At 40.8% G+C, this 27,693-nt stretch overlaps 1 protein-coding gene across 5 annotated transcripts in view; it reads left to right on the top strand.

The window, feature by feature from the left end:
- Positions 1 to 27,036, top strand: part of st3gal3b (ST3 beta-galactoside alpha-2,3-sialyltransferase 3b) — a 39,923-nt gene extending 12,887 nt beyond the window's left edge. For all 5 annotated transcript variants that reach the window (XM_063461506.1, XM_063461511.1, XM_063461509.1 and 2 more), the window contains 7 exons: positions 2,810 to 2,904; positions 7,898 to 7,961; positions 8,058 to 8,153; positions 8,983 to 9,169; positions 19,422 to 19,568; positions 21,347 to 21,493; positions 24,327 to 27,036. In XM_063461506.1, coding sequence (XP_063317576.1) covers positions 2,810 to 2,904; positions 7,898 to 7,961; positions 8,058 to 8,153; positions 8,983 to 9,169; positions 19,422 to 19,568; positions 21,347 to 21,493; positions 24,327 to 24,416 — 826 coding nt within the window. In that variant the 3' untranslated portion in view covers positions 24,417 to 27,036. The remainder of the gene's footprint in view (positions 1 to 2,809; positions 2,905 to 7,897; positions 7,962 to 8,057; positions 8,154 to 8,982; positions 9,170 to 19,421; positions 19,569 to 21,346; positions 21,494 to 24,326) is intronic.
- Positions 27,037 to 27,693: the final 657 nt, after the last annotated feature.

The raw sequence follows: 27,693 nt of genomic DNA, 5'->3' as shown, positions 1-27,693 counted from the left end.
ATATGTGGCTCTCATTTTTCTTAAAAACAAAAATAAGGTAAAAAAAAAAAAATCTGGTAATTCTTTGTTTTTACATTCATTGGGTCCCAATATGCCCAAATATCAAAGAGAAATTAAAAATGCATGTCGTGGAAGAGTTCGGGTCTTAGGAGGTTAAATTAAAAGTAGTAGTATTTAATTGAGTCTATTAGAGGTATATAACCTATAGTGGCTCTAAATGCTCTAAATAACACCATCAGCTGCCCTGTGGGCTATAAATTGTAACTCTTTTTTTAATAAGATGGACAAAGCACTTTGTGCCACTGCCCTCTACCTATATGAGAGGCTATGATTTAACAATGTCCTCCCTGGTAATGACTTCCTCTCATCAGCCGCACGTGTCGGATCAAAGTTCTGTTCAACACAGAAAACCCCTGGGAGCCCACTGATTACTACCACCTTCAACCCAGTCTCTCACAGGTCAATAAGCACAATTAATGCTGCACTTAGTATAAGTTTGTCTGTATGCTCATTTGTATAAATAAGTGTAAGTGTACAGCCAAATGTACACAGTTGTGCCGTGTGTGTGTTTGGTCGTGATTTATTGTCTCCTGTGTGGAAGGGAAGTCGGCTGTTTAACATCTTATCTGTTAGCGTTCTTTATTTCTGCCTGCTTTGTACGTTTACCATTAAAATATTCTCGTTAACAGTTTGTGTGAATAGGTGTGGCCGACAGTTCGACAGTTAAAGAAAACCTACTTAACCTCTAGCAGTGAGGTCCTATGGCTCTCCATCTAATCATCATCTGCTTCCTCCATGTTTGTCTTCTTCTGAAGCTCCTTGCCCTGCAGTCTCCAATTTATTTTACGCCCCTCCCCTCACCCTCTCCTTTCCCCCAAAACTGTTTGTATTAGAGCCCTAAATCAAGTGTTGGCAGTGAACTCGAAGTGGCACGGTTATGAAAATATTGCCTGTGAGAGATGGACCCAGCAAAGGAAATGAGCACAATGCATCCCTGCCTGTTGGCTGTTTTTGGGAGCCCTCACTACTTATTTAACAACAAGCAGCCCCCTGTCTCTCTGCTTGGTCAGGATGTCAGTGACTGACTGTTGGTCAGGGCTCACTGACTTGTAATGGTCCCGTGTTATTTATAGCCCCATGTGGCCTCAGAAGGCCCAGGTTTAATGAATCTCCATTTGTTTTGCCTGGACACAAGTCTCTGAGTGTGCATGCCCCTGTCAGGCGAGGTGAGTCAAGGTGGAGAGAGAGCCATACATAACTACCTCTAGTCGCTCGCTCTCTGCTTTAAAGCTGGAGAATAATGAGGATTTCAAAGAATGATTACCGTGCTTGGAAGAGGCTGAAGCTTAACCGGAAGGTCTCCCAATAATGTCAGCCATGTTTGGTCATTGTGTCTCACATATTTCTTGTCAACCAGTGGCAGTGTTATGTTATGGGAACAAGTATTCAAGGGTCCTGCTGAGAAACAGAGGTGTGATCGAGCTTGTGAGTCTTTTCGTGCTTCCATAGTTTGAAAGCTGTTTGTCAGCTGCAGGAGGAATAATTTACAGCTCTGTGTGTTTATTGGACAGGTGCATCAGCACAATGCAACACTTATATTGCTGGTGGTCTAGTTCTGGGGAAGAGGTGCAATAAGCACTCTTTAATCTAATCTCTGTATTTCTTTAGAAATTAACTAAAGATGTACACCAGTTTGATAAATCTCCTTAACTTTGTCTTTTCTGTAGGGGTGTCACGATGCTTTTAAGTTTGACACAAAATGTTAGGCAGCTTGTTAAAGAACAGCACATCCATAGAGCTCCATCCATGTAAACATCAGAGGAGAAACGACACGAACGGCTCCTTGCTCCTTTTTCCTCTTGCCTTGCATCCCTCGAGCTTGACAGCGGGTTATAAAAACACACATCCATCCCGAAGCTACACTTGCAGAAGTGGCACATAACCCAGCACTAGGGTCACAGGCGTTACTAAGAGGAAATGACTCCTTTTTGATATCGGAGCTGCAGTTAATCAAAGAGAGACACACACACGCACACTTCTATAGCCACACAGGATAAGGAAGAGGCGATGGTGGAAGTAGCGGGTCGTGGGCCATTAAAAACATTGGCCACTGGGGTGTTTTTGACTATCAGGCCTAATTTGTTTTCTAATGGGGCTGAATTTTGCTCTAGCCATTTCAACTGTGTATTCTGTCGTGGGTAAAACACGTGGCCAACCCCTGAATTTTTTTTATCAACCCCTGAAGTTTTATCGTGTCTCTTCATTGAGAACAACATCCTCCACTCTAATTCAGTCTTGCTTCAGATCGTTAGAGGAAAAAAACATTGTGATGTGAGTGTTGTTTCAGACAACATCATGTGTCAGATGTGATTTAGGCCCTGGAGGAGAGGTTATGTTGACGGGTTATGCACTGCAACCTCTTAATTTCTATCACCTGCTTAGATTTGAGCTGTTGTGCTAAGGTGTGTGGAGGCTTTGCTCATTTTAGGAAGCTTTTACAGGGTTTGGGGAGGGGAAGGGGGTGCGGGGATGCTAGGTTTAATGATGATGGGACATAAAAATTCAGTTATCACCTCCTTGGTAACATAAACTTTATTATCCCAAGTGTAGTGAGGATTACGAGAACCTGCCAGGCCGTCGCATAGAGCGACGGAAACTTTGATAGATTCAGCACACAATAAGTAATTGTTGAAAGTTTGTAACAGGAGCTGTTATACTAAGAATACTGGATATTACAGCATTGGTGTTTTTATCTTCTGTATCTCGGCTAATGAGAACCATCTACACTTTTGTTTCATCTCTCTTACAGGTTTATGAAATTGGCGCCAATGTTTCTTGATCGAAACTTCAAACGGCTATCAAAAGTCAACAACTACTTACCTCCATTCGGCTTTAAAACGCAAGGTAAAGCCATTCATCACAGTTGACCCTCCACTAGTGTGTATGTTTACTGTGGATTATAGTAATTATATGTTCTGGGGTTTTAGAAGGAGTTGCCCATAAAAACAGAAAGAAGCTTCGAGATCCTGACTCTTTTTTTTGTGGTTCATGGTTCTCTCATGTTTTCCCTGATGCATGTCAGTCCTTCATTAGACCATTGTCTTCTAAATATCTTCGTTTCTAGCTCTACAAGTTTTGGTGTAATTTTCTATTTGTGTGTGTGTGCGTGTGTGCGTGTGTGTGTGTGTTTTTAAATTAGACACCAAGCTTAAGCCATAAAGATTGGTGGAGTGCCCATTTAAAGTAAGACTGAGCATGTGTTCGTTTGCCACTGTTTCTGTTACGTTTAGAGGCTGTGTGGGAGATTGATGCCTGATGTAGTGCAGTTTTGTGCCTGTAGTGCCTGGTATCTCAGATATGAGCCAACAAGCTTTGCGTGTTTTCAGTATTAATCAACATCATATTCTGGCTTGCTGATATTTTATTTTGTTCAGTAGAAGCAATGACATTCTTTATTTATCGGGGTTTTATCACTTGGCTCCTCATACTGTTTGTACTTGGCTACAGTCAGTACATACCAACCAACAATTTCAAAATGTCTCCTAAGAAGTTATTTTAACAGTTCAGACTGAATTTCCACTTGGTTTGTTTTGTATGAGTTGTTGAGAAAATCTGAGATCTAAGAAAAATAAGGCTCATTATTTCCTCTGTGACTTAAAGATTTTCTTTGTACCATTATTGCAAAGTTTGTATTTTGGACATAATATATATAATATGGAAATAATGTATTTTTCCTTTGCATGTTTGTTTGTTGCATATTATTTTTGAAAAATGGATAATTATTAATAATTATAGTCTCCAAATAATAATGCAAGCAGAGAGTGTTTACAAATTCCCAAGATGAGTTTCTGTTAAGATTGGAAAGGGTTGCAGAAGTTCATTTACAATAGACACAAGAAACTGACAGACATTATTTGGGGGGGGGGGGTTAAACATTTTTAGATCAGGCTCCCAGGTCATGCTTTTAGCTCTGATGCTAATTGGTCTCATATCAACCTTTGTTTAGTTAAACCTAATCTCCAACAACACAGTCTTCTTTCTCTTGAAGGTGAAAAAATATGTAACTGGTCACTTTAATCACTTTGAGTGATTAAAGTCTTTTTGGAAGCAAGTCTTCTAACTTGCAGATGTAGATGGACAGTTAATTTGAGACCAAGCCCCTATAAATAGACTGGCGCGTATAAAGTGCTTTTCTATTCGAAGCACTTGAAACTCTTTTACTACAAGCCTCTTTCACCCAATCACAGGCAGTTTTTTTTTCTATGACAACCTGTCTCTCTGATGGATGCATCAGGGACAACTTTAACATAATGCCCAAGGATACTTTGACATGCAGACTGGAGTGAAGGAAACCAACAACCTTCTGATTGACAGATGGCCAGCTCTACCTCCTGAGCCATTGCCCGAGGTGGAGAGAGTGTCAAAACTGCACTCACCAAGCTGTAGTTATGGAATTGCCAATCAAATCCAAAATTTGACTCTACCTACATGGGTTCTCTCCCAGCACTCTAGCTCACAGTCCACAGACTTGGTTATTACTTTAACTGGTGATTCTAAATTGTCTGTAGGTGTAAATGTGACTGAATGTTTGCTATCCCTATGTTTTTGCCCTGAAATGGACTGGCAACCTGTCCAGGATGTACCCCACTTTTTGCCCCCTGACAGCTGGGAAAGTCTAGTACCTATAGCCTGAAATTAAAAAATACTTGCTTTACTGCCTTCACAGCCAGCGAAGCATAACATGGTAATACTGGTAATGCTCTCATGGTATAACATTCATAAGTATATGATAGATTTTTTTTTTTTTTTTTTTTTTTTTTTTTTTTTTTTTTAGTAATCTCAGGCAGTCAGTCCAACCTCCGCAGACTTCTGTGTTTGTCGTGACCTTTCAAGTGATTTACATTTATTTGCTGGATGAACTCTATCTTGGGACCGGAAAATTTGATGTCTTCCAACACTCCAACGTTAGCATGTCCGCACACAGTGCTTGCACTTGTTAACTGACCTTAACACACTCCAGCACTTCAGATATCGAACAAGTACACAGTACCATGGGAACCTAAGAGATAACATTAATCTGTCTTCACTGGCGTGCTCTGTCACATTTTCCAATACTTACAAGCAGAAGGTAAAGTGAATGTTACCTTTGTGCTCTGGCAAGTTCTCCACCGTCAATTGAACGTGTACACACAGCTATCAATAGAGCGCTCCCTGTGTGAGTGTTACACCTGGTTTCTGTTTTCTCCACGGACTGTGATGGCAGTGGGGTTTCCCTTTTAGTGGTACTCATGTGGAGAGATGATACGTGTGGATCTTGAATAGAACTCCACAAAGGATTCCAAATTGAGACCACGGAGTAGCGCTAGTGGGTGGGAGTTTTATTTTTACTTTTTATTCTGCCAAGAAGTATCTTTGGGACACATCAGCTATAGCCTGAAGAAGGAAAAATAAACGTTAAGCTGCCCTGATTTGGTTTCCGGGGGGGAATAAAACTACACTGCCAGTGATCGCTTTAAATTTTAAATGAAAATCTTTTTAAATATCTTATTTCTGCAGTCTAAAGTGGACTTCTTTTTAAACTGTTAATAGACTGGAGGAATTTTGTGGTGTGAGGGTGTGAACCATAAGTTTATAAATTCCTTGCAGTGCTATTTTTGGAGAACCTGTTGGGAGGAAATGATGTGATTTGTTGTTAGTTGCTTCTGTACGTATCCATGCTTGTTTCCAGCTGTTATATTTAGTTTGGGACATTAACTTTTTTTTGTGTATGTGTGTAGGGATGAACTTTTTCCTAACACCTGAAAACTGGATCGTCATCCAGTTTGGTGTACAAATGATCAGAGAAGCTAATCTCTTTGCAAATACTAATCCAGGGTTAGAAAGCTACAGCAGACTATTTAAAAACTGTGTCCTCATCAGCCAGCTCCACAGTTTTACAAGTAAAGGAGTGATGTCCCTGCACTATTGGTGCTGTTTTCATTCTCAGCATGTCCACCAAATGAAATCACACCGACCGTTATGCAACTTTACACTTAGTTAGGAGGAAGCACAATTAAGGCAGCCAGACTGTGAGCTGGTGCCAAACACTTGAACACATCTCACATTTGCAGTCATTAGCAGTTTTGTTCTTCTTTTCTTTTTTTTTTTCACAGTTGTTAACTAATTTATCAAGGATAGTGATACTTTATCTTTGTACTGCAGATAAATTTTTGGCCTTTTTTTTTTTTTTTTTTTTTTTTTTTTTTGCGATCATCTTTCTTTCATCACAGGATTTGTTGTAGTGTTTAGTCTCCACTCTTTCCAGCAAAGTGTCTGTGTTTATGTGTTATGTGATGCTTCTGCTATTCGTCGGTGTTGCCAGTAAAGATTTTTAACATTTCAAGAGTTCCACATTGGACTAATGTCTGCACTTGCAGCAATTTGTCTTTTGGCACTACCACAAGACATGCTTTGCTGAAAGGGTTTACCGCAGGTACTTAGAGCAATTAGCTTCCATGTTGTCCTCTGAAAGAACACACTACCCATTGTGATTTTTCACTTTTCACCCGCTCGGATCCAGGTGTGGTCCTAGCCTTGTGTTTATGCTGCTCAGGGTGATACTTGACGCCAGACATTGACACCACATCCAAACAATAAGCTGTGGCTCTGCTCGCCTCTCTTCACTAGGTTAATCATTAGGATTGTTAGACAGGGTGGATGGACTATAATATGTCTTACAACCTGGGTTGAGGCCCCAGTCTAAACGCTCAGTCTGCAAAAAGAGGCCAAGAGAAACAACAAGAGTGAGAGTAAAGGCAGACGGTGTGCTGCATTATGAATATAATAAATGAAATAGAATGCTATAAAATAATGCCAGACTTTTTGTTTCTTTTAATTTTTTTTAAACGATGAAGATGCGAATTGAGGACATATTTTATTTATTTATTTATTTATTTATTTTTAAATCACAGCTGTTAAATCCACGTAGTTACAAATTCCTGCAAATGTAAGATGGAACAAAAATAGGTGCAACTCTAATGGAATCTGCACATTTGGGATGTTGAAGAAGATGAGTTATAAATATAAGAGGTCTAAAAATGGTCAGGAGGAAGAAATGCATGCAAGATCTAATGCTGGAGCTATGACTCCAGCACAATAGCCCGTAGAACATGGCAGGAATGCACGCTATGGCTAAACATCGCCGTTTCTCAACCTGTGATCAGAGGGGTGCTAGCCATGCAAGGAGACGAGTACAACACCGGCCACTTAACCAGGAGAATGTGATTGTTTGAAAACAGCATTCCACTCTGAGTGCTTTTATGGCAGAGTTTTTACATACACACGCATACCATCCTTAACTCCGTATGGCTGTTTCTCTCAAATTCACTCCTCTCCAGAATACAACAGCTTCCCCCCCCTGTAATCCCCATCACCACTATTCCTGAGGTTCACTGGTCACTCCTTATCTATGAGTGAATAAACGGAGGGTGGTGTTCTCTCTTCCTGTTTGAAGACCACCTAGATTGTTATATCTCGGGTGGTATGTTGAAATCTTTGGCAGTCTGTTTGGCCTTTAAAAGTGTGATTTCCCCCAGTTTGAGCTTTTCAAATATGTCATTTTCATTATTTGAGAACATCAACTCATCTGAGGAGCTAAAAGGACGTTCTGAGCGCTTAAAGTGACTGACTCTGATGACAGAGCTCCATTTCTAGTGCCAGATTAGTAGATGGAGTATTTTAATGTTTGATACTTGGAGCATCATTCACTGCCGAGGTAAAAATTATAAGCTTGGCAATGAATTTCACCCACATTTTGCATTTAATGTACTCGTGGATGAATTTTTAATGGGGATTTATTGTAGTATGGAGGTTCTGTCCTGTCTTTAAAATCCTGCTTTGTTTTCTTCTTTCTCTGCAGAGAGAATAATAGACAGCATTTTGACTATAACAAAAAATTACGGGCTGGGAGAGGAGCTTGACAGGTACCTGCACCCTACTCATCAGCGTCAACATGAAGTCTCTTTTTGCGTCCTTGTTTCTTCTTAATATGACTAATGTCTGGCTGTCCTGCCTTCCAGTCTCAGCTGTAAACGATGCATCGTTGTGGGTAATGGTGGGATCTTGTCCAACAAGTCTCTGGGGTCCCGAATAGACGAATACGATGTGGTGGTCAGGTAAGATACCAAAATAAAAGGGATTCTGTATAACAGCAGTGTTCTGTATAAGTTAAATAGTGTGAAGGTGGGGGGTTTTTTTGGGGGGGCGGCCGGCCGGCCCCCTTGGACAGCCCCCTTGGACAGCTTGAATTTTTAGTTGAAGGGAAGAAAATATGTCTTCTGCATCATCAACACGTGACCAAATAGGAATGCATGGTTGCTTCAGTGAGCTGGGAATCGGTGTTGTGGAATATCGAGAAGTCTCTGCTCTGTTTTTTGTTATTTGGGGGGGACTCAGTAACATACTTTGTTATGACCTTTTGTTATGCATACTTTATACACTGCCTCCACCTGACATCAGAGCTCACTGCAGGCAGACGGGCATTCCCTGGAGTGGAGCGGACTGTGAACTCGCTTCAGCCCAAAGGCGAGCACAGCAGCCCACTATTCAGCTAAACGAGCTAAAGATGAAAACGGGGAAACTCCAAAATAAAACAGGATGTACTGTTACCTTAAGTGACTGTGTCTGAGAGCTCAGGTTGAACTTAACATTCCACTTGTTTCCAGAATGACTGTGGCTTACCCAGATGTTGTCAGATGTTAGCTCTTGTGATGAGGTTGCAAGCTGGGTTTCCCTCTGGCCAGTCTTTATGCATAGACCCAGCTTATGCTTCAGCACTGCATATGTGCTTATGTGTCAGCTGAACCTTCATGTGGAGGTTTTGCTTTGTCTTTCTGTTTGCAGATGTGCTGTTTTATCTAAATATCGAAAATAATAATCCTGTGCTTTTCACTATGCTTTTCTTAAATTCCTGATTCCACTCTTTTGTCTTTCTTGCGTTGACAGGTTGAATGAAGCTCTAGTAAAAGGTTATGGAAAAGATGTAGGAACCAAAACCACCATAAGGATTACATATCCAGAGGGTGCGATCCAGAACCCAGAAAACTACGAACAAGACTCACTTTTTGTTCTATCTGCTTTCAAACCACTTGATTTCAAGTGGCTCAGACAAATGGCCTACAAGGAGAAAATGGTAAGGACATATTTGAGGGGGGGGGGGGGGGGGGGTTGCTTTGTTTTTTGGTGTGTTGTTTGTTTGTTTGTTTGTTTGTTTGTTTGTTTGTTTGTTTTTTGGTGTTGTTTTTTTTTTGTTTTGTTTGTTTGGTTTTTTTTGTTTTTTCTTCCAATGAATGAAGGTTGAAATCTTGAACTTACAAACACAAAACCTGGAAGATATTTGAACTACTTGACTATTAAAATATAAATGGATCCAAAATGCAAGCAGTTTTTATAGAACAAGATTCCTGCTTATGCTTGCATTCACTTACATTTTCTTTCATTTATTTCAGCATTTGCTTTCCTCACTCTGTATTTGTTGGTTTGATCAGCACTCGGCTGAATTATTGCACATTATTGCGCAACAATTTTGTCCTCCTTTTGAACATATAAATCAGAGCAGTATAATCTATAATCACATCCTCCTGATTACCTTCTGTGGAAATCTAAACCACTTTGTAAAAGAATAAATAAGAATATACATAACTATGCCATATACTAAATTAATATTGGGAATGTTTTAGATGATTTAAATGCTTAATGTGGAAAGGACATTCAAGGAAAAATGACCTTATTTTTTCCCTTTGCTTTGCCATGTAACAAGCCTATCGCATGTCCCATGGAATATTAGTATTAGCACATTTAATTGACAGGTTATGAGTTGCCCTATTAATCTCACAGGGTCAGACTGAATGGCCCAATTGTGTCTACGTTATCTATGAAAGTATTACCGAACATGGCTGTCTTTTAATGCCTCCTCTTCTCGTTTTGTCCTTTTGTTAGAAAAAAGCTCTCTTGGCACTTTCATTCTGTTCTTGTTGAGCAGTCTATAATATATCTTTGACTGGGATTATTTTGAATCCACTTAGCTTAAGGACAAAGGGCCTGCCTCAAAGTATTTAAGGGAACATACTAGATCCTCCCTTTCTTTTCTTTTCTTTTTTTCCCCTTTTTTTTAAGTTGTAGCATGTTTTATATCTTTATGAATTTACATTATTGCTGAGTGCTTCTATAAAGCTCCACATGTGCAGTGTTAAGCAAAACCAATCCTCCCTTCTTCTGTGAGGGGAGGTCACAAATTCACCCATAAAGGGCAATAACTTGACTTGATTTTAAATTTGGACGATTTCCCCTTTAAGGCCATTCTGTGCACCATTGCATCACTTCGAGCACTCTTCCTAGGTTTGAATCGCTCCCTGGCCACTTGCATGCACACTGAAATTTCAGTTGTCAAAACAGCAACACTTCCACTTGGAATTTCCAAAGTGGTGTTTATACACCACTTTGCATATAGTCATTAGTTATTATTAATCCATGGCTTTCTTCCACAGTGTGCCTTTTGTCGTGTCTCCCTGCCTGGTCTCACTTTGGGGGTTCTCTCTCTTTTATTGTAGGGTCTTTACCTTACAATACAAAGCGTCTTGAGGCGACTGTTGTTGAGATTTTGACGCTGTATAAGTAAAATTTAAATGGATTTGTGAGAAAGGACAGACATACAGAGGTGTGAGTGGTTAGCATGCTTCTGGTCACACTACTGACCTTTTGGGTTTGGACTCTGTGTGCTTTCTCTAAACTACAGTTTGGTGTTCAGGTCGTAGCTGGACACCAAGCTTTAGTGTCTGGCTCCAGTGATCATCCTCGACACGAAATCTGCATCAGTTTGACACAGAAGTTGATGTTTGTTTAGCCTGTGGTGAAATCTAAAAAGAGCACATGCAGGTGGTCATATTGGGATTTCCAGTGAGCAATCAAAAAACTGTGAGCACAGGAAGTGGTGCAAAGGTGCACACAGAGGTCTCCTGCGTGGGGAGGAGTGTTGAATTTAAAGCAGATGTTTGTTTGTGTGGGTTTTGTTTTTTTGTTGTTGTTAATGTTGGTGTTGTAAAATTCACATATGCAGTTTTATTAAAAATCAGAGTAGGGAGTGTATGACTTTTTTTTTTTTTTTTTTTAAGCAATCAGAATAACCAAATTATTTATTTTCGTGGTTTTGTTTTGGAAAAAAAAGTCTCATCAGAAAACACAGGATTTGGGAAACCTGCTTTATTTTCTGACACAGCCGAGTGAATTTCAGAGACCGTATCCCAGCTGGAATTTTTACAAGGCGGCTTTTGTCAAAATAGAAAGTCACAAGTGGAAAAAAACAGAATCGGGGTGGGTGGGTGGGAATGGACAATACAGTTAGGGTATGGCATAACAAACTGAAACAAAGTAGTAGTGTGAATTTTGGTTAAAGGACAAAAGAAAATGGATAGGTGGAAAGGATAATGTAAAATGGAGTAAAGGGTTAACAGCTGAGGAAAGGAGAGTGAGTAGTGGAAGTTGACGGTAAAGTAAAATAAAATAAAATGGCTTTCTTGGCTGGCTTCTGGCCTCTTCAGCCTTTGATAGTGCCCAGATTTTTGTGGCGTGTCAGATGGAGAGGACAGTGAAAATGGCTGCCTGGATAATTGATCTGGCCCCCGGCGTCTGACTCAGTCCTCTTTGATCTGCTGAGGAAGGAGGAATGCAACTCATGCGTTAATTATCAGGAAAAAGAAATATCATCAGTGTCTTCTGTTTTGAGGCTCGATGACAGCATGGCAGAATACTGACACATGTGCAGAGACCCATGTTTGACCTCCAGAAAACAGGAACATAATGGGACACACTATTTATATGGCAGGAAATCGAATGCAATTCATCTGCCATTCTAGACAGTTTGCAGTGTAAAAGTAATCCATTAATGGATATCAGTTTAGTGAGGTGGTTTATAGAATTACAATCCAAAAAAAAAACAGCCCCTCTAACTGTTCAGGCTTGTTGCTAAGAGTCTACAGTCCTAGAATAGCAGAGTCGGTCAGTTGTGCAATCTGTCGGTTTAAACTGCTTTGGTCCAGATGTTAAATGGGCTGCCTTCCTCATTAGTGCTGACCGTTGCTCCCTGGTAGAGTCTCAGTGGTGGTAGGTGTTGTTATGACTGTAAGCCGATGTGTTTAGGGAATGCTTTCATTTGACACTAGTTTCGAAAGTTGTGTATAATAAGTAGCACGTCACGTTGGTTTAAATGATAAATGAACTGTCTGCAGCAAGCTTTTATGTGCTTATTTAAAAATGCATCACACGGGCATTTAATTTGTTTGCTCACATTAAACTATTTGGTAAGAAAATGCAGCATATACCTTTAGTGAAGCATGAAGCTGCTTGTGTTACTAGGAGAGCAATATCTGTTTGCTGTTGGATTTTCTGCCTTGGCAGCAACATGAAAGAAACCCGTCAAAAGACTGATATCCTGTCTTCATTGTATCTCATTCACTAGCAGCAGGGAGAAATGCAGAGTAAACACCAAGATGTTTTTATCTGCACGTTTGATTTCACCTCCCGTGATCTCAGGAAAAACGTTCCTAAAAAAAATAATTGTAATAATAAATTTTTTTTAAATATATGCGTGCTCATTATTTTAAAACCATTTTTCTTTACTTCTTACCACACAAACAGGTATTTAATGGAATAAAACAATCATACTTTTGGTAAAGAACTATTTGAAGGAAATCCTCATCAAGTAGCAGCAAGCCCCCCCTGCACCCCTTTACTCGATCCATTTTGTTCGTGCTAGAGGGTAACATAATGTAACTCTGGACAGTTGTCCTTCGGGAGCTTTTACAGCCGGGAATTTCTTTGTGTAACCTGCATTCTTGGAGCTGGAAGGGATGAAAAACCTTTTTTACTTGCCTTCTGTGGTTATGAAAGCAAGTGTAATTTTTTTTTTTTTTCTGAAAGGTTAGTGGGTGGTACACACTTGCGCAGTTCCAAATGACTCATCTAGCCGGTGGTAAATGTGCCGGACTATCCTTCATTTATTGCAGATTTTCATGAGCCTAGAGTGCAGTCTTGGAAAGCTGGCCAGAATACAAATTAGCAAGACAGTTTCCCAATCTGTTATTTAGAGTTTCGGACACTTCCACAAACACGCAGACGCACGCAAAGAAATCCAGTCATGATCACATCTAATCCTTCTTCCTAATTGTGCCTGTCCTTTTTAATACATACACAGTCCCAAAGCATCACAAAGCTTCCAATTTCCCTTATCCCTCATTGTCTACCTGATTACAAGCTAACTTTCTCACTCTGCCTTAAAATTGGACCCCACAACGGCAACAGGCTGGTTGATTGCCACATTACATGCTGTTTACACATGTGCTCAAACACGATTTCCACGATTGCTGATATAGGTTTTTTTCTCTCCTGGGTCTAATTTGCAATTATTTTTTAAATTTTTTTTGCCTTCATGCACAGTGTGCACTCACAGTTCATGCACACACAGCCTGCATGTGTTTGTATATGTGGGGATATTTTTAAACAGATCCAGTGAAAGATATACAGCCGGTGGTAAACACAGGGTTTGAAGGTGGAGTGTCGGTGTTCTATCTCTCCTGTTTGTTTACAGGAGCTTTCGCTGCTGGCTGCAGGGCAGAGAGATAAATGATGGATGCAGACAATTTGTGGAAGAAAGTACTTCTCCTTTAATAGAAATGCCGCCAGGGGTTCTTATTCCAAAGTAACAAAATACTGGAGTGTAGCCAATATTTGTGTCTTTTGGTAATGCCAAAAAAATCGAGTGTAGCTAAAAAATCGAGTCTCTAGAATGGCAAGGTTCTCCACATTATTGAGAAATTTAAATGTAAATTCCCGATGGCTGGAATACTGGTGTGAGCCAGTGAGCTGTGTCACCCCGTGTGGTGCCCAGATTTTTGGGTTTACATACTTGTCATTTTATCCCAAAAAAGTTTATTGCAACCCTTTCACTGTGGATGAACTGCAGGAAGGTATATGGCTCTTCTTTTAAGCCCAAACATCTGTGGAGAATCCCCCAGTTGCATGCATACATGCATTCATAAACATTTACATACTTGTAAACATGGATTCTGAACGTGAACCAAGTGACTAACGTGGTGTCCGGATGTCACTGATTGCCACGAGTGTTGTGTTTCAGAAGTGAGTCACCTACATAGCCTGCTGTGATTTACACTGGGACCTGTACACTGGGTTCCTTCGGTGCTGTGTTCCAATAGAGTGGATGTTGATTAATGATGTATTTATGAGAGTTTAAGGCGACCTATGAATTGTCAAAAGGTCACCAGAAGAACTGATGTTTGTGTTGTTGTGTTTTTGTTTAGTTTTTTATTCATTTGTTTTTTTTTATAATGAGATACAAGCAGATCCTTGTGACACTGCTTGTGATCTTTCAACACGTCACCTGTTATTTCCCAGAGACTTTGCTGCACCTGCTGGTTTTAAAGGTTGTAGTGTTGTGAAGCCGTGAAGCACTGGCACGATTTTCATCTTTGCAATCGTGGAAGTTTGGAGATTTGTGCTTCCCATACTGAGTAACCTCAGAGAGACCAGGAATTGATCAATCACTGTGACCTCAGTGGGAGGAGAGGTTGTGGTATGTGTCAAGAAAACAAAAAACACAAATCGGGGACCGCTTCAGATTCCCTCCTAAAAACAAAGAGGGGGAATATTATAAATGGACCTTTAGTAACTGTAATCCCCTGCTGTGCACCTCCAGGTTTTACTGCCTACCTCTCTCCATTCAGACATTCTTGCACAAATGGCTCCTCTTCAGAGGAGCACTTAAGTGGTAAGACACTACCACTTGTAAACTCAGAGACCTGACATGTACACAGTGCTAATGACCTCCAGGCAGCTGTAATTGTGATTATTCGCAGTTTGGGGCTGCCGTTTCGTTTTCAAAATTGCTTTAAGTCGGCCCTCCGGAAATTCGGTCCACCTCGTCTGAGCCGTGCAGCTCCACGGCACAAACATCAAACACAACTACATCCTCGCTTGGTAAGTTTACAGGATTGAAAAACTCCAAAAAGTGTTACGGTTGTCAATCAGGGAAGTAAGGCCATTCGTTGCTATTGAAGCAATACTCTGAGATCAATCTGAAGAGTAGTCAAATGTAGGCTGAAACTGAAAACAGCTTCTGGTGACGAGATTGTTTGGTTTCACTGCTTGTGGCAGACAGATGGTTTACGCTGAAGGCATTTAAAGCCACTTGTAGTAACCCTGCAAATGTGAAACCTTTTTCCCTTTATCCCTCATATTTCATTGTTGTTCCGTGTGTCTGCACTTTTTACTCGGACCCCCAGAAGCTATAAACTGAGCTGGCTGTTTCACTTAACACAGCGGACCACTTTAGTTTTAAGGTGAGTTCAGTTTTGGTTTGGGCTGGAAGCCACAATGAAACCAAAGCACGCTAAAAACTCTCAATGCAAGGCTCTAAACCAAAGCTGTTGCTTATTTGAGCCTTTTTATGCAAGGACACAGGATACATACCATTATGTTTATGGACAGTCTAATTTAGGTATTTCACCAGCACATGATCTTAGTTACCTTTTTTGAGATTTTTAGCTCTGTTGTTAATGACCTTTTTCCTTGTACCATTCCTTTTTGCTTCACTTTTTCCATTTGTTTGATCCTTTCCATCTTTAGGCTTACAGTAGGACTTCTCCTCATCCTGTGGCACGCTTTAATCCTCTGATTCAAGCTCCCTTTTTTTTTCTTCTTTAATGGTTTATGTAATTGTGATTTTTCCAGCAGCTTTGAAATCACAAAACAAATACACTTAGCCTTTGTAAGGCTTCAGCTCAAGCTGACAAGTTACATGTACTCTGCCATCTACTTTAATCGTACATGCTTTTGTTTGTGGTTTCCGAGGAATCAATAATAGTCCATTTCTAATCTCAACAGCATTACTGCTCTGTTGGTACATCCTCTTCATCCTCGGCACAGAAAAATCAGTATTGCACAGATATTATCGCAACATCACTGCATTGATATAGTGCTGGAGATTGTCTCACACAGTGCATACATTTAGAACTGCATTTCCAGCTCTCTGCACTGTGTGGTAAACAATGTTTATAATTAGCTCTCAAGAAATGCTGTGAATGTTGCCTGTAGTGGACAAATGTGTGTAATTCAGAGTTTGAGGTTAAGCCAGCCCGAGCTGTATGCTGTGCTTTGATGTAGATGTATAAGCAAGTATAAGCTTGCTGTTCCTGTTATTTGGAGAATTGTTGAATCTGTGAACTCATCATTTCTGCTCATCTGCACTCAGTTCAGGCTCGTTATACTTTGAGATCCACCTTCTGACAAGACGGCAAGGAGTTGTATCATCTTTTCCTCAACACGGTTGACTGGCACCAAGCTGATTTTTAAGTTCTTGTAACTGAGTAATGTTGACCCCCTGTAGGATCTATCTCCTTGCATTGCAAATAATTAACTCGCCCAGTTCAGGTTTGTTTTAACAGGTGCTTTATTGGAGCGCACCGCCTTGTGCACACACTTAAATCTAATAATCTAAACCAATTTAACCATAAAGCTGTCGCAGGAGAACGGAAACAGTCATTTCCTCTTTGAACACAGCTCAGTGACAGCCCAGCCAGCCAATGCAGTACACGTGTGTTCACCTTTGAGCATGTGTGCGTCCGTCATTAGCAAGTGGTGTGAAAGACTCTTTCCGTAGCTTCCTATCGTGTCTAGGGCAAAGTTACAGCGCTTTGTTTTGAGAAACAAGTGCATGCTCACACAGAGGTTAGCAGTTAGTCCACAGTGGGAGCCACATCCTGTTCCCTTAAGGCTATTTGTAGGAGCTTTGAGTACAGATTGTACGCTACTCATCGCTGGAAGTGCAGCCTTTTCAGTGCAGCCTTTTCAGTGCTGCTTTAAAGCCGTTTCTTTTAACCTTTATTTACTGGATACCTATCTTATGTCATTTCGATGTTCATTGTTCATTGCTGTGTGTTTAACCTTCAATGAAACGTCCAAAACAGGGCTTATTGTTTCTCATTCTGCTCAGCGGTTTGTCGTCCTTCTCGCATGTGTTTCATTTGTAATGAACCAAATGTTTCCAGTGGGTGGCAGGTGTTTACTGCAGGCTAGCTAGTTAAGCACCAAGATTCTTTTGCTCCAAAGCCATATTAATGTAGTACATGCAGGATGTGGTTTGGTAAACTGTATATAATGTTCAAGCCCTAATGGTGCCTCTGTAGAAGCGCAAGTTGGCCATGCCATAAAAATAGATCAGTTTTCCACTTCCCCTTAATCCACCTTAAATTATCTCTCAGGTACAAGGAAGTCTGTGGAATTAATAATTTTCTTTTTGTGTTTTAACATTTATTTCCTGCTCCTGTGATGTGTTCCTGAGCCTGTGCATTGACTCTGTACAGAACTGTCTGGTTTTAATGCAGTGCAGCCTGAGGCTGAACATCACAGCCATTCATGACTTGTTTTCAGTCTTGTTCTTGTGCACAGGAATGCCACTGAATTCTCTGAATATTTTTTATGATCACTAAAACATTTGTAGTTTTATGTTTTGTTTTGTTTTTTTCTAAACCATTTGCTCACCAAGTTTTCACAGCATTTTGAAATCCACCACATCTTTCCTTCTCAAAGTTTGGGATCAAGTAAATCATTGCTGTCTGTTTTTTGTTTACATGTTACAAAGTGTTACAGCGTTTTGGAAAACAGGGTTGTGAGCAGCTTCCCACATTCCTGAACTCATAAACATACCCACCGTTCCCATCCTTCCTAACAATCCCAAATCCTTACATACTAATTGCTCATACATTTCTCAAAGCCACCTGTACTTGTCTGATCTTCAAAGAGATCCCCACCCTGTGACATTTGTGTCTATGTGCATGTCAGGTCATTGCTGTGTATGTGTGTGTGTGTGTGTGTGTGTGTTGTGTCATTAGCCGCTCTCCTTCCTAGAATAAAGAAAAAAATGCATCACTCTTTATTCAGCATACACAGACCTGCACACATCCAAACAGCTCGGCTAAATAGATTTCTGGCAAACACAAGCTGTGTTGACAGGAGAGATGAGCTGCTGTTCCTGTCGCGGCTTGCCGAGGGCACAGAGCTGGGCCTGCGTTCAAAAAGAGCCGCCACTGTTGAACCCACAAAGCCATCAGACTTGTTGCTACTGCCTCTGCCAACACACAAACACACACACACATACACACATTGCTGTATCAAAGGCAGCCAGGCGAGTGTTTGACTGTTTGAACAGGTGATTCCCATTGGCTTCATGGATCTTAGGAAGCTGCGCTGTCAAGACAAGTCAATCACGCACTGTTAATTTGTTACTTGTTAATTTAGTGTAACATTTGAATTGAATGCAGTAAAGGGAGCTAGTTTCGACTCAGGATTCACTTGCATTATGTATAAACTTCTCCTTCTCCTTTTTGTCTGTGTCTCAGTTTACTAATATCCGTCAGCTGTTCTGGAAGGACTAAGTTGGGCAAGTGCCTTTCATTAGAGTTGCATAATTTTATTCAGGTGGTGTTACTAGCATGTCTGACGGGTTGTGCTAGCGACTGATGAAGCTTGTCTTGTGTAAAAAGACCCGAGGTCTCTCGGAACACCCTCGGGTCAAGGTGTGATTTTGTGATTTTCTTTCTAATGCAATATTTACCCACAGATGTTGAGTATGGATAGGTTCCCAGCAGGGTGTCTGGCTTCAGACAAAAGTGGGTCTACAAAAGATTTTTTGTCAAAATCAATTATTTCACTAATATTGATATTTCCAGAAGCCTGAGAAAATTGTAGGAAACAGAAAGTCTCAGCACGGTAATGGAGCAGTTTTGCTCCAGGGTCGGTGCATATTAACATGGCAGCACTATTATCAGCACCTATAATCATTCTCCTTATTTGGTGTTCACTTAGATTATAAAGTATTTCTTTCTCGGAAGGAAAATGGCACTAAAGCCTTAAAAAGGTTCAACTGTGTGTCGCACTATTGTCTTATCTACATCTTCTAAAACTTTGATGAGGACTTTAGTGCAGCCTCTCGTTACCACTCTAGGGCAACTGCATCCCTCACAAACTGCTAGACTTTCCTTCTGATGGGTCAAAATTGCTGGTGTCCTGCAAACGGCAACCCCCAACCTCCCCTTCATTCATTAAAGGTCCAGAAGTAATTTCCCCAATCAGTGGTAGACAGAGCCTGGCTTCTGGTTTGCTTCTTTGTTTAAGGAGGATAATCTTTTGTTGATGTTTGGTTGGTAAATTTTAGTTGGCTATCACCAATGCCATCAATTGAAACCTTTTGTTGTTGTTTTTTGTTTTTTCCCCATTTGTGCCTCTGTGACATGTCTCTAATCTGACAGTGTAAAATAAATTCTTTACCATACACAAACTGACCTTTTTCTTCTGTCCTCCATCTTTTTACTTTTCAGAGAGGCACAGATGGCTTTTGGAAGTCGGTGGCTCAGTCTGTGCCTCGGGAGCCGACAGAGATGAGAATCCTCAACCCCTACTTCATCCAGGAGGCTGCCTTCCAGTTCATTGGCCTGCCATTCAACAATGGCCTCATGGGCAAAGGAGTAAGTAACAGTGGAACTTTACTTTTGTTTTAAACTTTCACTGTAGGTATGTTGTAACTGCACACCCTTCTAAAAAAAAAAAAAAAAAAAAAAAAAAAAAAAAACCTGCACTGTGTTCAGTGGTGTAACCTGACGTGCACCCCCCTTGAAATGTAACTGTGCAGTCCAGACAAGGATAAATGCTGGCAACGGCGTCGGCCAGTTACGTAGGCTACATCAGATATCGACTTTGTATGCATAGATGAGACGTTCATCTGTTTTTGTAAGAGAATGAGAGCTCAATATCCAGAAAGAATGGGGAGGGGATTGGACTGTGTTTCCAAATGAAATGCAGAATAATTACAGCCCCACTCGCCTGCGCCCTGCTTACACAAGAGTCTTTTTCTTTTTTCTTTTTTTTAAAATAACTAATTGAAGAAAATATACAAATGTTATATAATCTGCTGATTCTGGAGCCATTTAGGGGCTTATTTTGCTGTAAGTTATGAGCAGAGTTCATTCTTGGAACAGGAGCTGTGATTAGGGAGCCACGGATTTAAAGCGTTCCGATCTTTCACTGCATTTTACTTCGGTACATTAAAAACTAGTGAATACTCGCTGTAACCCGGAGGCAGGGTGAATTCTGCTGCCGTGTCATCCCGTTAACCAGAGAATATTTTGTTTAAGAAGTAAAGTGATGAAATTTAAATTGGTGACTATCAAATCGATTGCAGAGCAGAAAAATTACAAACTAAACATCAGACTGTTTGAAATTAAATACTGGTCTGCAAGTGTATATAGCTGTGTATGCAAACAGTGTGTGTGTATGTGTCTGTGTACACTTGGCGGGGATAGGGGGAATTGGAGGGGACATGAGGAGTGTATCACCCTAACACCACCCTCTGGGGGCCACCAAGAACACCCCTGCATGAACTCCACTCTGCAACATGTGTTGAACATGTGGGCATCACATTATATATGTGTGTGTGTGTGTGTGTGTGTGTGTGTGCATAAGAGAGCGAGTGCATGATGATCTGTGTGCACGTTTGTGTTTGTGTCTGGGTGTTTGCAGCGCTGTCTGGCTGCAGAGTTGTATGATTTGGCACATTCTTTCCCTAGAAACACTTTACCGTTTCTCTTCTGACCATCACAGTGTATGTTTATGTACATGGAAATTAATGAGGAGGACTATTTGTTATACTGGTGTTTATGTTGAGTGTGTGTGGCTGCATGTGTGTAAAATAATCTCTTATTAGAACATGCAGTGGGGGGTTGGCCAGCTGCTGGTTCAGCTCCACCTACCCTGAGGGCTGCAAATCAGGGTAATGATTTAAATGGGGCCTCCCTCCCTCTGCTTTCTTCTGCACCCTGCATCCCCCCCCCCCCCCCCCACTCTCTGTTGTTCTGCAACATCCTCACACACAATCAAACACACACAGAGGCCCTTTTACCTACCCCCCCAAATCCCAGATCTCTGGCACCCCAGGGCAGTTAGGAAGCACAGCTTCAACCCTGTAGATCAGCGTGTCGTAGCAGGGGTCTACAGGCATCACATCTCAAAGGTAATAGTTAATCACCAAGTGTTCAGAGTCAGTTAGCAGCAGTGAAGTAGAACAAAGACAGAAGTACCGAAAAGGGAGGGAGGGAAGCAGATACGAGAGTGGTAGAATACATCTGTGTCAGATGCAATGAGAAAATTATAATAATAATTGGATTTTCTTTTTTTGTCATACCTGTTTTTCATTTTAATAAAGTGTGTGTGTGTGTGTGTGTTGCCCACACCTGTGTTTCTGCCACAGAACATTCCAACTTTGGGGACTGTTGCTATAACAATGGCACTGCACAACTGCGACGAGGTGGCGGTGGCTGGTTTTGGTTACGACATGAACAAGCCCTACGCACCTCTGCACTACTATGAGTCTGTCAAGATGTCCGCCATTAAAGAGGTGAGCGTTCGCACATCAGCACTTATTTCACTACAGGGTAATCCAGCATTGGAGGCACTCTAAGATTTCTTTAAATGAAATGCGGAACGACATGGGCTCATTCCTAATGAGAACAATATACTAGCTGCTCCTTACCCTTTGGCCACAGTAGAATAACCAAAGTAACAACTGTAGACTTTGATTAGGAGGGACCACCACTCCTGTGAAGGAGTGCGAGGGGGACGTGAACTGGCCTACAGCCAAAATACATTCACTACAAAGCAGTCACTGTTTGGGCTTATGGTAATATTAGTCCAAGAATTCTTTTGGGGTTCAACTTCTCCCATTTTTTTTTTCTTTAAAGCCAAAATTATAGCCGTTATGAGCTTATGGGAAAAAAAATGCTTGGAGGTGCTCCGGAGTGCTAAACAGCTCTTTGCAGTTGGCTAATGGTTGTTCTACAAATATTTAAGATTACAAGGGACTGTTAAAGCTGCAGAGGCGTCAGGAACATTTTGTGTCTGATAACTGCACCGTCAGCTCCAAGTCTCTGGATGTTTTGTGAAAGGATTAACTTTCCAAAAAATATCCCTTCACAGATCCAATATCTTCTATAGTTAAGATGTGTAAATGCCATAGCATGCAATACACAGTATTTCAATACTTTTTAAACCATTCAGTGACCCCTCGTGCCCTTCAGATGGATGTAGACTACGCCCATCAGAATCAGGAAATGCTACATTGTAAGATGAAAGCAATCACTAAACAGCTTGTTATGGAGTGATGCTTCAAAGAGGAAAAGCATGCCAGCCACACGGCCACAAGAGAGTAATGGCCACCTCGATACTGAGGTTTAAGGGCTCAGGCACATCTCTTAATTTGTCACCTGTCTGTAACTTTACGTCCCATTTGACTTGGAAAATTAAGTCAGAGCTGCTTTCATGAAAGATTAAGAGCACAGATTAGTAGAAACCAGAGAAAATGTCTGGGGGGAAAAAAAGGGAAACAAACCCGTACGTATATTAAACCATAAACAAAATGAAAGATTGGTGAAACTTCTTGATAAATTAAAACATAAATTCATGAAAGATGAAAAATGAAAATTGTCGAACTAAATTTTTAGATTGAAGTGGGAACAGTCTTTCATCAGTCACTTAAAAGATCGTTTTCTAAACGTCCTCATGACGGAGCTCTCTCTGCTCCATCAAGTGTGGATCTCTGTGTTTACACTGAAACCGAGCTGAATCAGAGATGTCACCCGTGCGCTGACATGTGTAAACCATGAGCTCAGTATGATGATAACCTTTGTCTAAACTCCCAGTAAACCTTTGGCATTTATTGTCATCATCTTCATCAGCATTGTCATCATCAGCCACACATGGCTAATTAATGTTAATGTTTTTAGCCTTTCATTTTTTCTCTCTGTTGTTTGGAAAGCTTAACCAGCACCTGAGGTTTTGATTTTTCTGGAACCGCACAACTGGTAAACCATCCAGCTATTCTTAGGCCTGTTCTTTAACTGTCTGGGTGGAGGATTAAAATCCGCAATACATGTCTATCTATGCATCCTCGTTTTTGTCATCTCAAAGCTGTGCTTGGAAATGATCTAATTTAAACTGATCGGATCAATAGTTGATGAAATGACTGTGAAAACCCACAGAGAATGATGACCTGAGGCTGTGGAGCCATTGGCATCTTTCTGCTCATCTTCCAGTTTTGATTTTATGGTCACAACTTTAACATTTTTGTCATGTGGAGTTTCACTAAAGAAAGAAGTCAGAGAGGAATAAAGTCTGACAGTTATTATTTGGAAGTTACCCAAAGACATGATTGCAACCAATGCATATGTTGCCCTGTCTGTCCCGTGTGCAAAGTGGATACGGACCGACTCTTAGTGAAGCTGAGAAGGCAGTGGGGTTTATTTCTACCCTGCTTCTCCTCGTCTCTTAGCTGCTAAAAGACGTAGGGGTCACCACAGCGGATCGTCATTAAAGCTAATGAAACACCATAAAACCAGCCAGAGTGGTAGCTAAAAGCAAATGGAGCAAACTGTCTCGAGTGCTTCCATGCTGGATTACATATTAGATGACGACCCCACAAGGTGCACTTTTCAGTTTCGCTACCTCTCTGTGAGTAGTTTACATGAAAAACGCCAACTTGTCTGCAAATATTCACAATTACTGGCAACCAAATCTGCTAGCGACCAAAGCAGCTGGAAGGAGCTTTTCATCGTGGACCTTTTTAATGATAGCGATTGCACGTAACCTTAAGTAAACATTTGCCAACTAGTCGCGGAATACACACTTTTCTCTCCCAACCAGTGGTTGCCAGCAGGTCGTTATTGTTGTTATTGCATTTTAAATGTCATTGTAATTTTGCTGTTGACTTCTGCGAAAACTGCAGGTTATTGTTCTTTCAGGCCGTGGTGTTTCCCATCATGTAATTGTAGGAGGCTTGACCCAGACAGACACACAGCCAGACCTTATAAGAGAGTCTTGAAGCTCTCCACTTTTTTTCATTCTCTCTCATAGGTCTCTTCCTCCACCCTGTGCCTCCTTGCTCTCTATCTATTCCTTCTCCTTTTATCCCTAACTATCCCACTGGACTGAATTCTTATAGCACAGCAGGACAGAAGACTGACCACCATGGCTTAACACATGCTCCATTGTTGTACACTTGAACACCCACATGTATAGACACTGGAGATATAGTAACCCTAAACTTAACATACAGTTTTGTCTGGCGCTGTTGGAAAATGTGCTGTTTAATATGCCTCCTCCCACCACTTATCCTCGTGCTTCATCTGTGATGTTGTATCTTTCTCAATATGTCCTTTCCTTTGATTATCCTGCAGTCATGGACACACAACATATCCAAGGAAAAGGAGTTCCTTCGTAAGCTGGTGAAGGCAAACGTCATCAAAGATCTGACCAATGGTATCTAAGTTTACACCCGCCCACAGTCTCCCTCCGCCATTCCCAAAAGACTACTAGCAGGAAGCTGGGAAATGGATTGACTTTTTGAAGAAGGAAAAAAAAAACCCTGGAGTCCGGGTGGCCTGCACACTGCCGGGGTTTTTATATCAAAGGATATTTAAAAAAAGAATAAAATACAGGAGGGATTCTGTGGAGAGACGCGCACACACATGTGCCTTCTGAACCAAAGACTCCTGCTGATTGAAGCGGGGGGAAACGAGCATGGGGGGAGCACTGGATCTGCGTAGTTTTGCGTCTTATCAAAAGACATTCGCAGGAACGCTCCGTCGGCCCCACACTGCAGTGTTTACCACTTCAAAGCCCCGAGTATTACATGAATGAACAGTAAGAGCAGAGGTGACACTTTATGACCCACAGAAGTCAGAGTTTAGCTTGACGTTCCGGTCAGTCTGGTGAAGAGACAGAAGACAAAGGGATGGAGAAGGACTGTATTAGAATGTGTGGGGATGGGTTGAATATTAGCAGTGCCAAATGTACCTCGTAGAGAGAAGAGGCCACCCCCCTCTCCTTCTGCTGCCTGAATGTATTCTTGTTCCTCATTGTAAATATCAAAAATAATTTTTACTGTGCTTTTTAAAAAGCTGCAGCAGCTGCCCTGATCCTCGTCTGTCACTACTTCATTCATTCATTTTTTTTCCATTCTGTCCTGACTTAAAAACTAACACTTGCTCCACCAGATGATCCCTGACACCCCCCACCTGTCACAAAGACTGGTGTTACTTTGACACACTAATATAAGCTTGCGGCTCCCCATGCTGTTTGCATCAGGTAAGAAGCCACCAAAAAGCTAAATACTAATGAAGACTAAAGCTCTTTGAGGTATTTAAAATTGAAGTTTATGTGAGGTATTTTAAAACTCTACATCTTCTTTTTTTTCAATAAAGATGTTATCTTTTGTAGTTTTTAAAGTTGACCACCTGTAAGAGAGAAAGTAAGACACTGCAATCTCCTCTTACTTAATCCTATCTTTGTTCATGTCAGAGACATAAAGTGATCCAGGGTGTTTTGTGGCATCCCTTTTCCATTCTCCTGTTGCTGCAGAGGTTTTGTTCTTCACTAAATGGTGAACTCTTAGATTGTGGAATATATATTATTGTTTTTTGTTTATTTATTTTGTTCCAAAGTCCCAGTGTTTTGGTCACAGGCAGGCCTGCTTTCTGTTCTAAACAAAAGTTTGCATTTGTGCTTTAAACTTCAGCACCATGTGCTTCCCCAGAGACTGCAGCATCATCTAGGCTTGTGGCAGAAGTAGCCGTGCAACTGAATCTGCTTGAAACTGGATGGGTGTTAAATGTCTGCACCTCTTCATTTTCTTTGTTTTATGCAGCGTTTGTTAACACAACACATGTGACCTTCTGTGACAGTTAAGAAAGAAAAGAAAAAAAAATTCCACAGGTGATAAATGCCACCTTCAGTTTGAAATTAATGTGCTGCTGAGGCCTTTGCACTTCTCACATGGAGATCCTGTTACAGGCTTCTCTGTATTTTAACATTGAACATATTCGTGATCTCTCACTCACACAAACGCGCGCATACACACACACACACACACACACACACACACACACACACACACACACACACAATCTCCTTCAAACAGTGAGGGAGAGCGAGAAGATGCATATGTTCATCATATTATATGAATGCGATAATCAGCTTTATATAGTGATGGTGCATTTTAAAAACTGCTTTACCAAAGCAGGGTTTATTTTACTTTTTTTGTGAATAGGGTTTTCTCCAATTTTCTGTCTTTTTAACTCTTCTTTTGGAACTGTAGATTGTATACACGCACGCGCGATGCATTGCTCTTTTTGTTTCCTTCATGCTCATTAGTTTCCACACGCTGCCAGGGTCATGCATCGTCATGTCATGCCCAGTCCCTTTCGGAATGGTTCTCCTGGGTTTGAAAATGGATACTTTTTTTTCTTTTTTGGAAAACTGGGCCCTGTTTGGAACTTTTTCTGAGAGCAAAAGGTACAGGGAACATCTGAGCATTGCACTATCATGAGGCGCTGTCAGTGCCTTACACCTCATCACCTGGAAGCTGTAGTGAGGAGTGTGACTGCTGTGAAAGAGAACAAAGGCAGCTGATTCCAGTATGTAGGCGCAGCTCCAGCTCTGGGTCAGGACAGGTCTCATTCCTGGGGTTTGGGACCGGTCCACTTCATGTATGTACTGTATGTACATTGTATACAATCCAAGGTAAAGTTGAAGCCCTATACTGTTTTGGGTTTTATGTTTTAGGGGAAAATGATGTGTATATATTGTACTTTAATAAACAAGATGGCTACTTATAGTTTTCAAATGATTTAACCTGATTTAAAAAAACAAAAAACAAATATTTGCTGTTTGAACCCTAAAACACAGAAAACTACCAGTATAGTCTTCAAAGCTACGAGTCTAAGCAGATCCTTAATTGGAAAGGAGCCCATTTCTGTCTTACTTTTTAGGTTTTTAATTTTTATTTTTAAATGAATGCTGGATAAGTTCACATGTGTTACATCCAAATCGCCTTTTTTCTTTTCTTCTAATCTGTTCAAAATAAAGCAGAATGTATTTGCTTTTGTTGTTCGTGGTATTTATAAATCTTTTATTTTGAAGCATCAACAGGAGGTCAAAGTGATTGAACGTGTTAATAATTCTTTTATATATATATATATATATATATATATATATATATATATATATATATATATATATATATATATATATATATATATATATATATATATATATATATATATATATATATATATATATATATATATATGACACACACACAGTTACAAAAGGCTTTCTGTTACCTAATAAAAAGGTTTGTAATGGAACTTTGTGCATGTGGTCTTTTCATTTTATTGTAAATGGCCTTATTGGAGACATGCATGAGTGTCCAAACTGATTGTTTGTGCAGGAAATTAATTTGATGTGGTTGGTCCATCTTCTGCTTTTAATCTAGCGTTTATCACAAAGTGCCAGCTCTGGGCTCAAATATGTCTGCGGTGTGGCCCTCAGTGTCTTAGTCTGGCATGCTGATAGTGGAGCAGTCCTCATGAAATGTGCAGCAGGTTGGAACACCGTCTGCCTCCTCCCGTTTCACTGGATACAGAGTGCAGGAAACCCAGTGGAGATGAAGGAGGGATGGGATGGAGCAGTGCGGAGAAGGGGATTTCCTCCGCTGATCTGTGCTCTGTATCTCCAACCTGCAGAGCCAGGGGAAATCATTTT

The sequence above is a fragment of the Pelmatolapia mariae genome, linkage group LG18, assembly GCF_036321145.2.
Source record: "Pelmatolapia mariae isolate MD_Pm_ZW linkage group LG18, Pm_UMD_F_2, whole genome shotgun sequence".
NCBI lineage: Eukaryota > Metazoa > Chordata > Actinopteri > Cichliformes > Cichlidae > Pelmatolapia > Pelmatolapia mariae.
The sequence above is the reverse complement of the archived record's forward strand: the minus strand, read 5'-3'. Positions and strand labels throughout refer to the sequence as shown.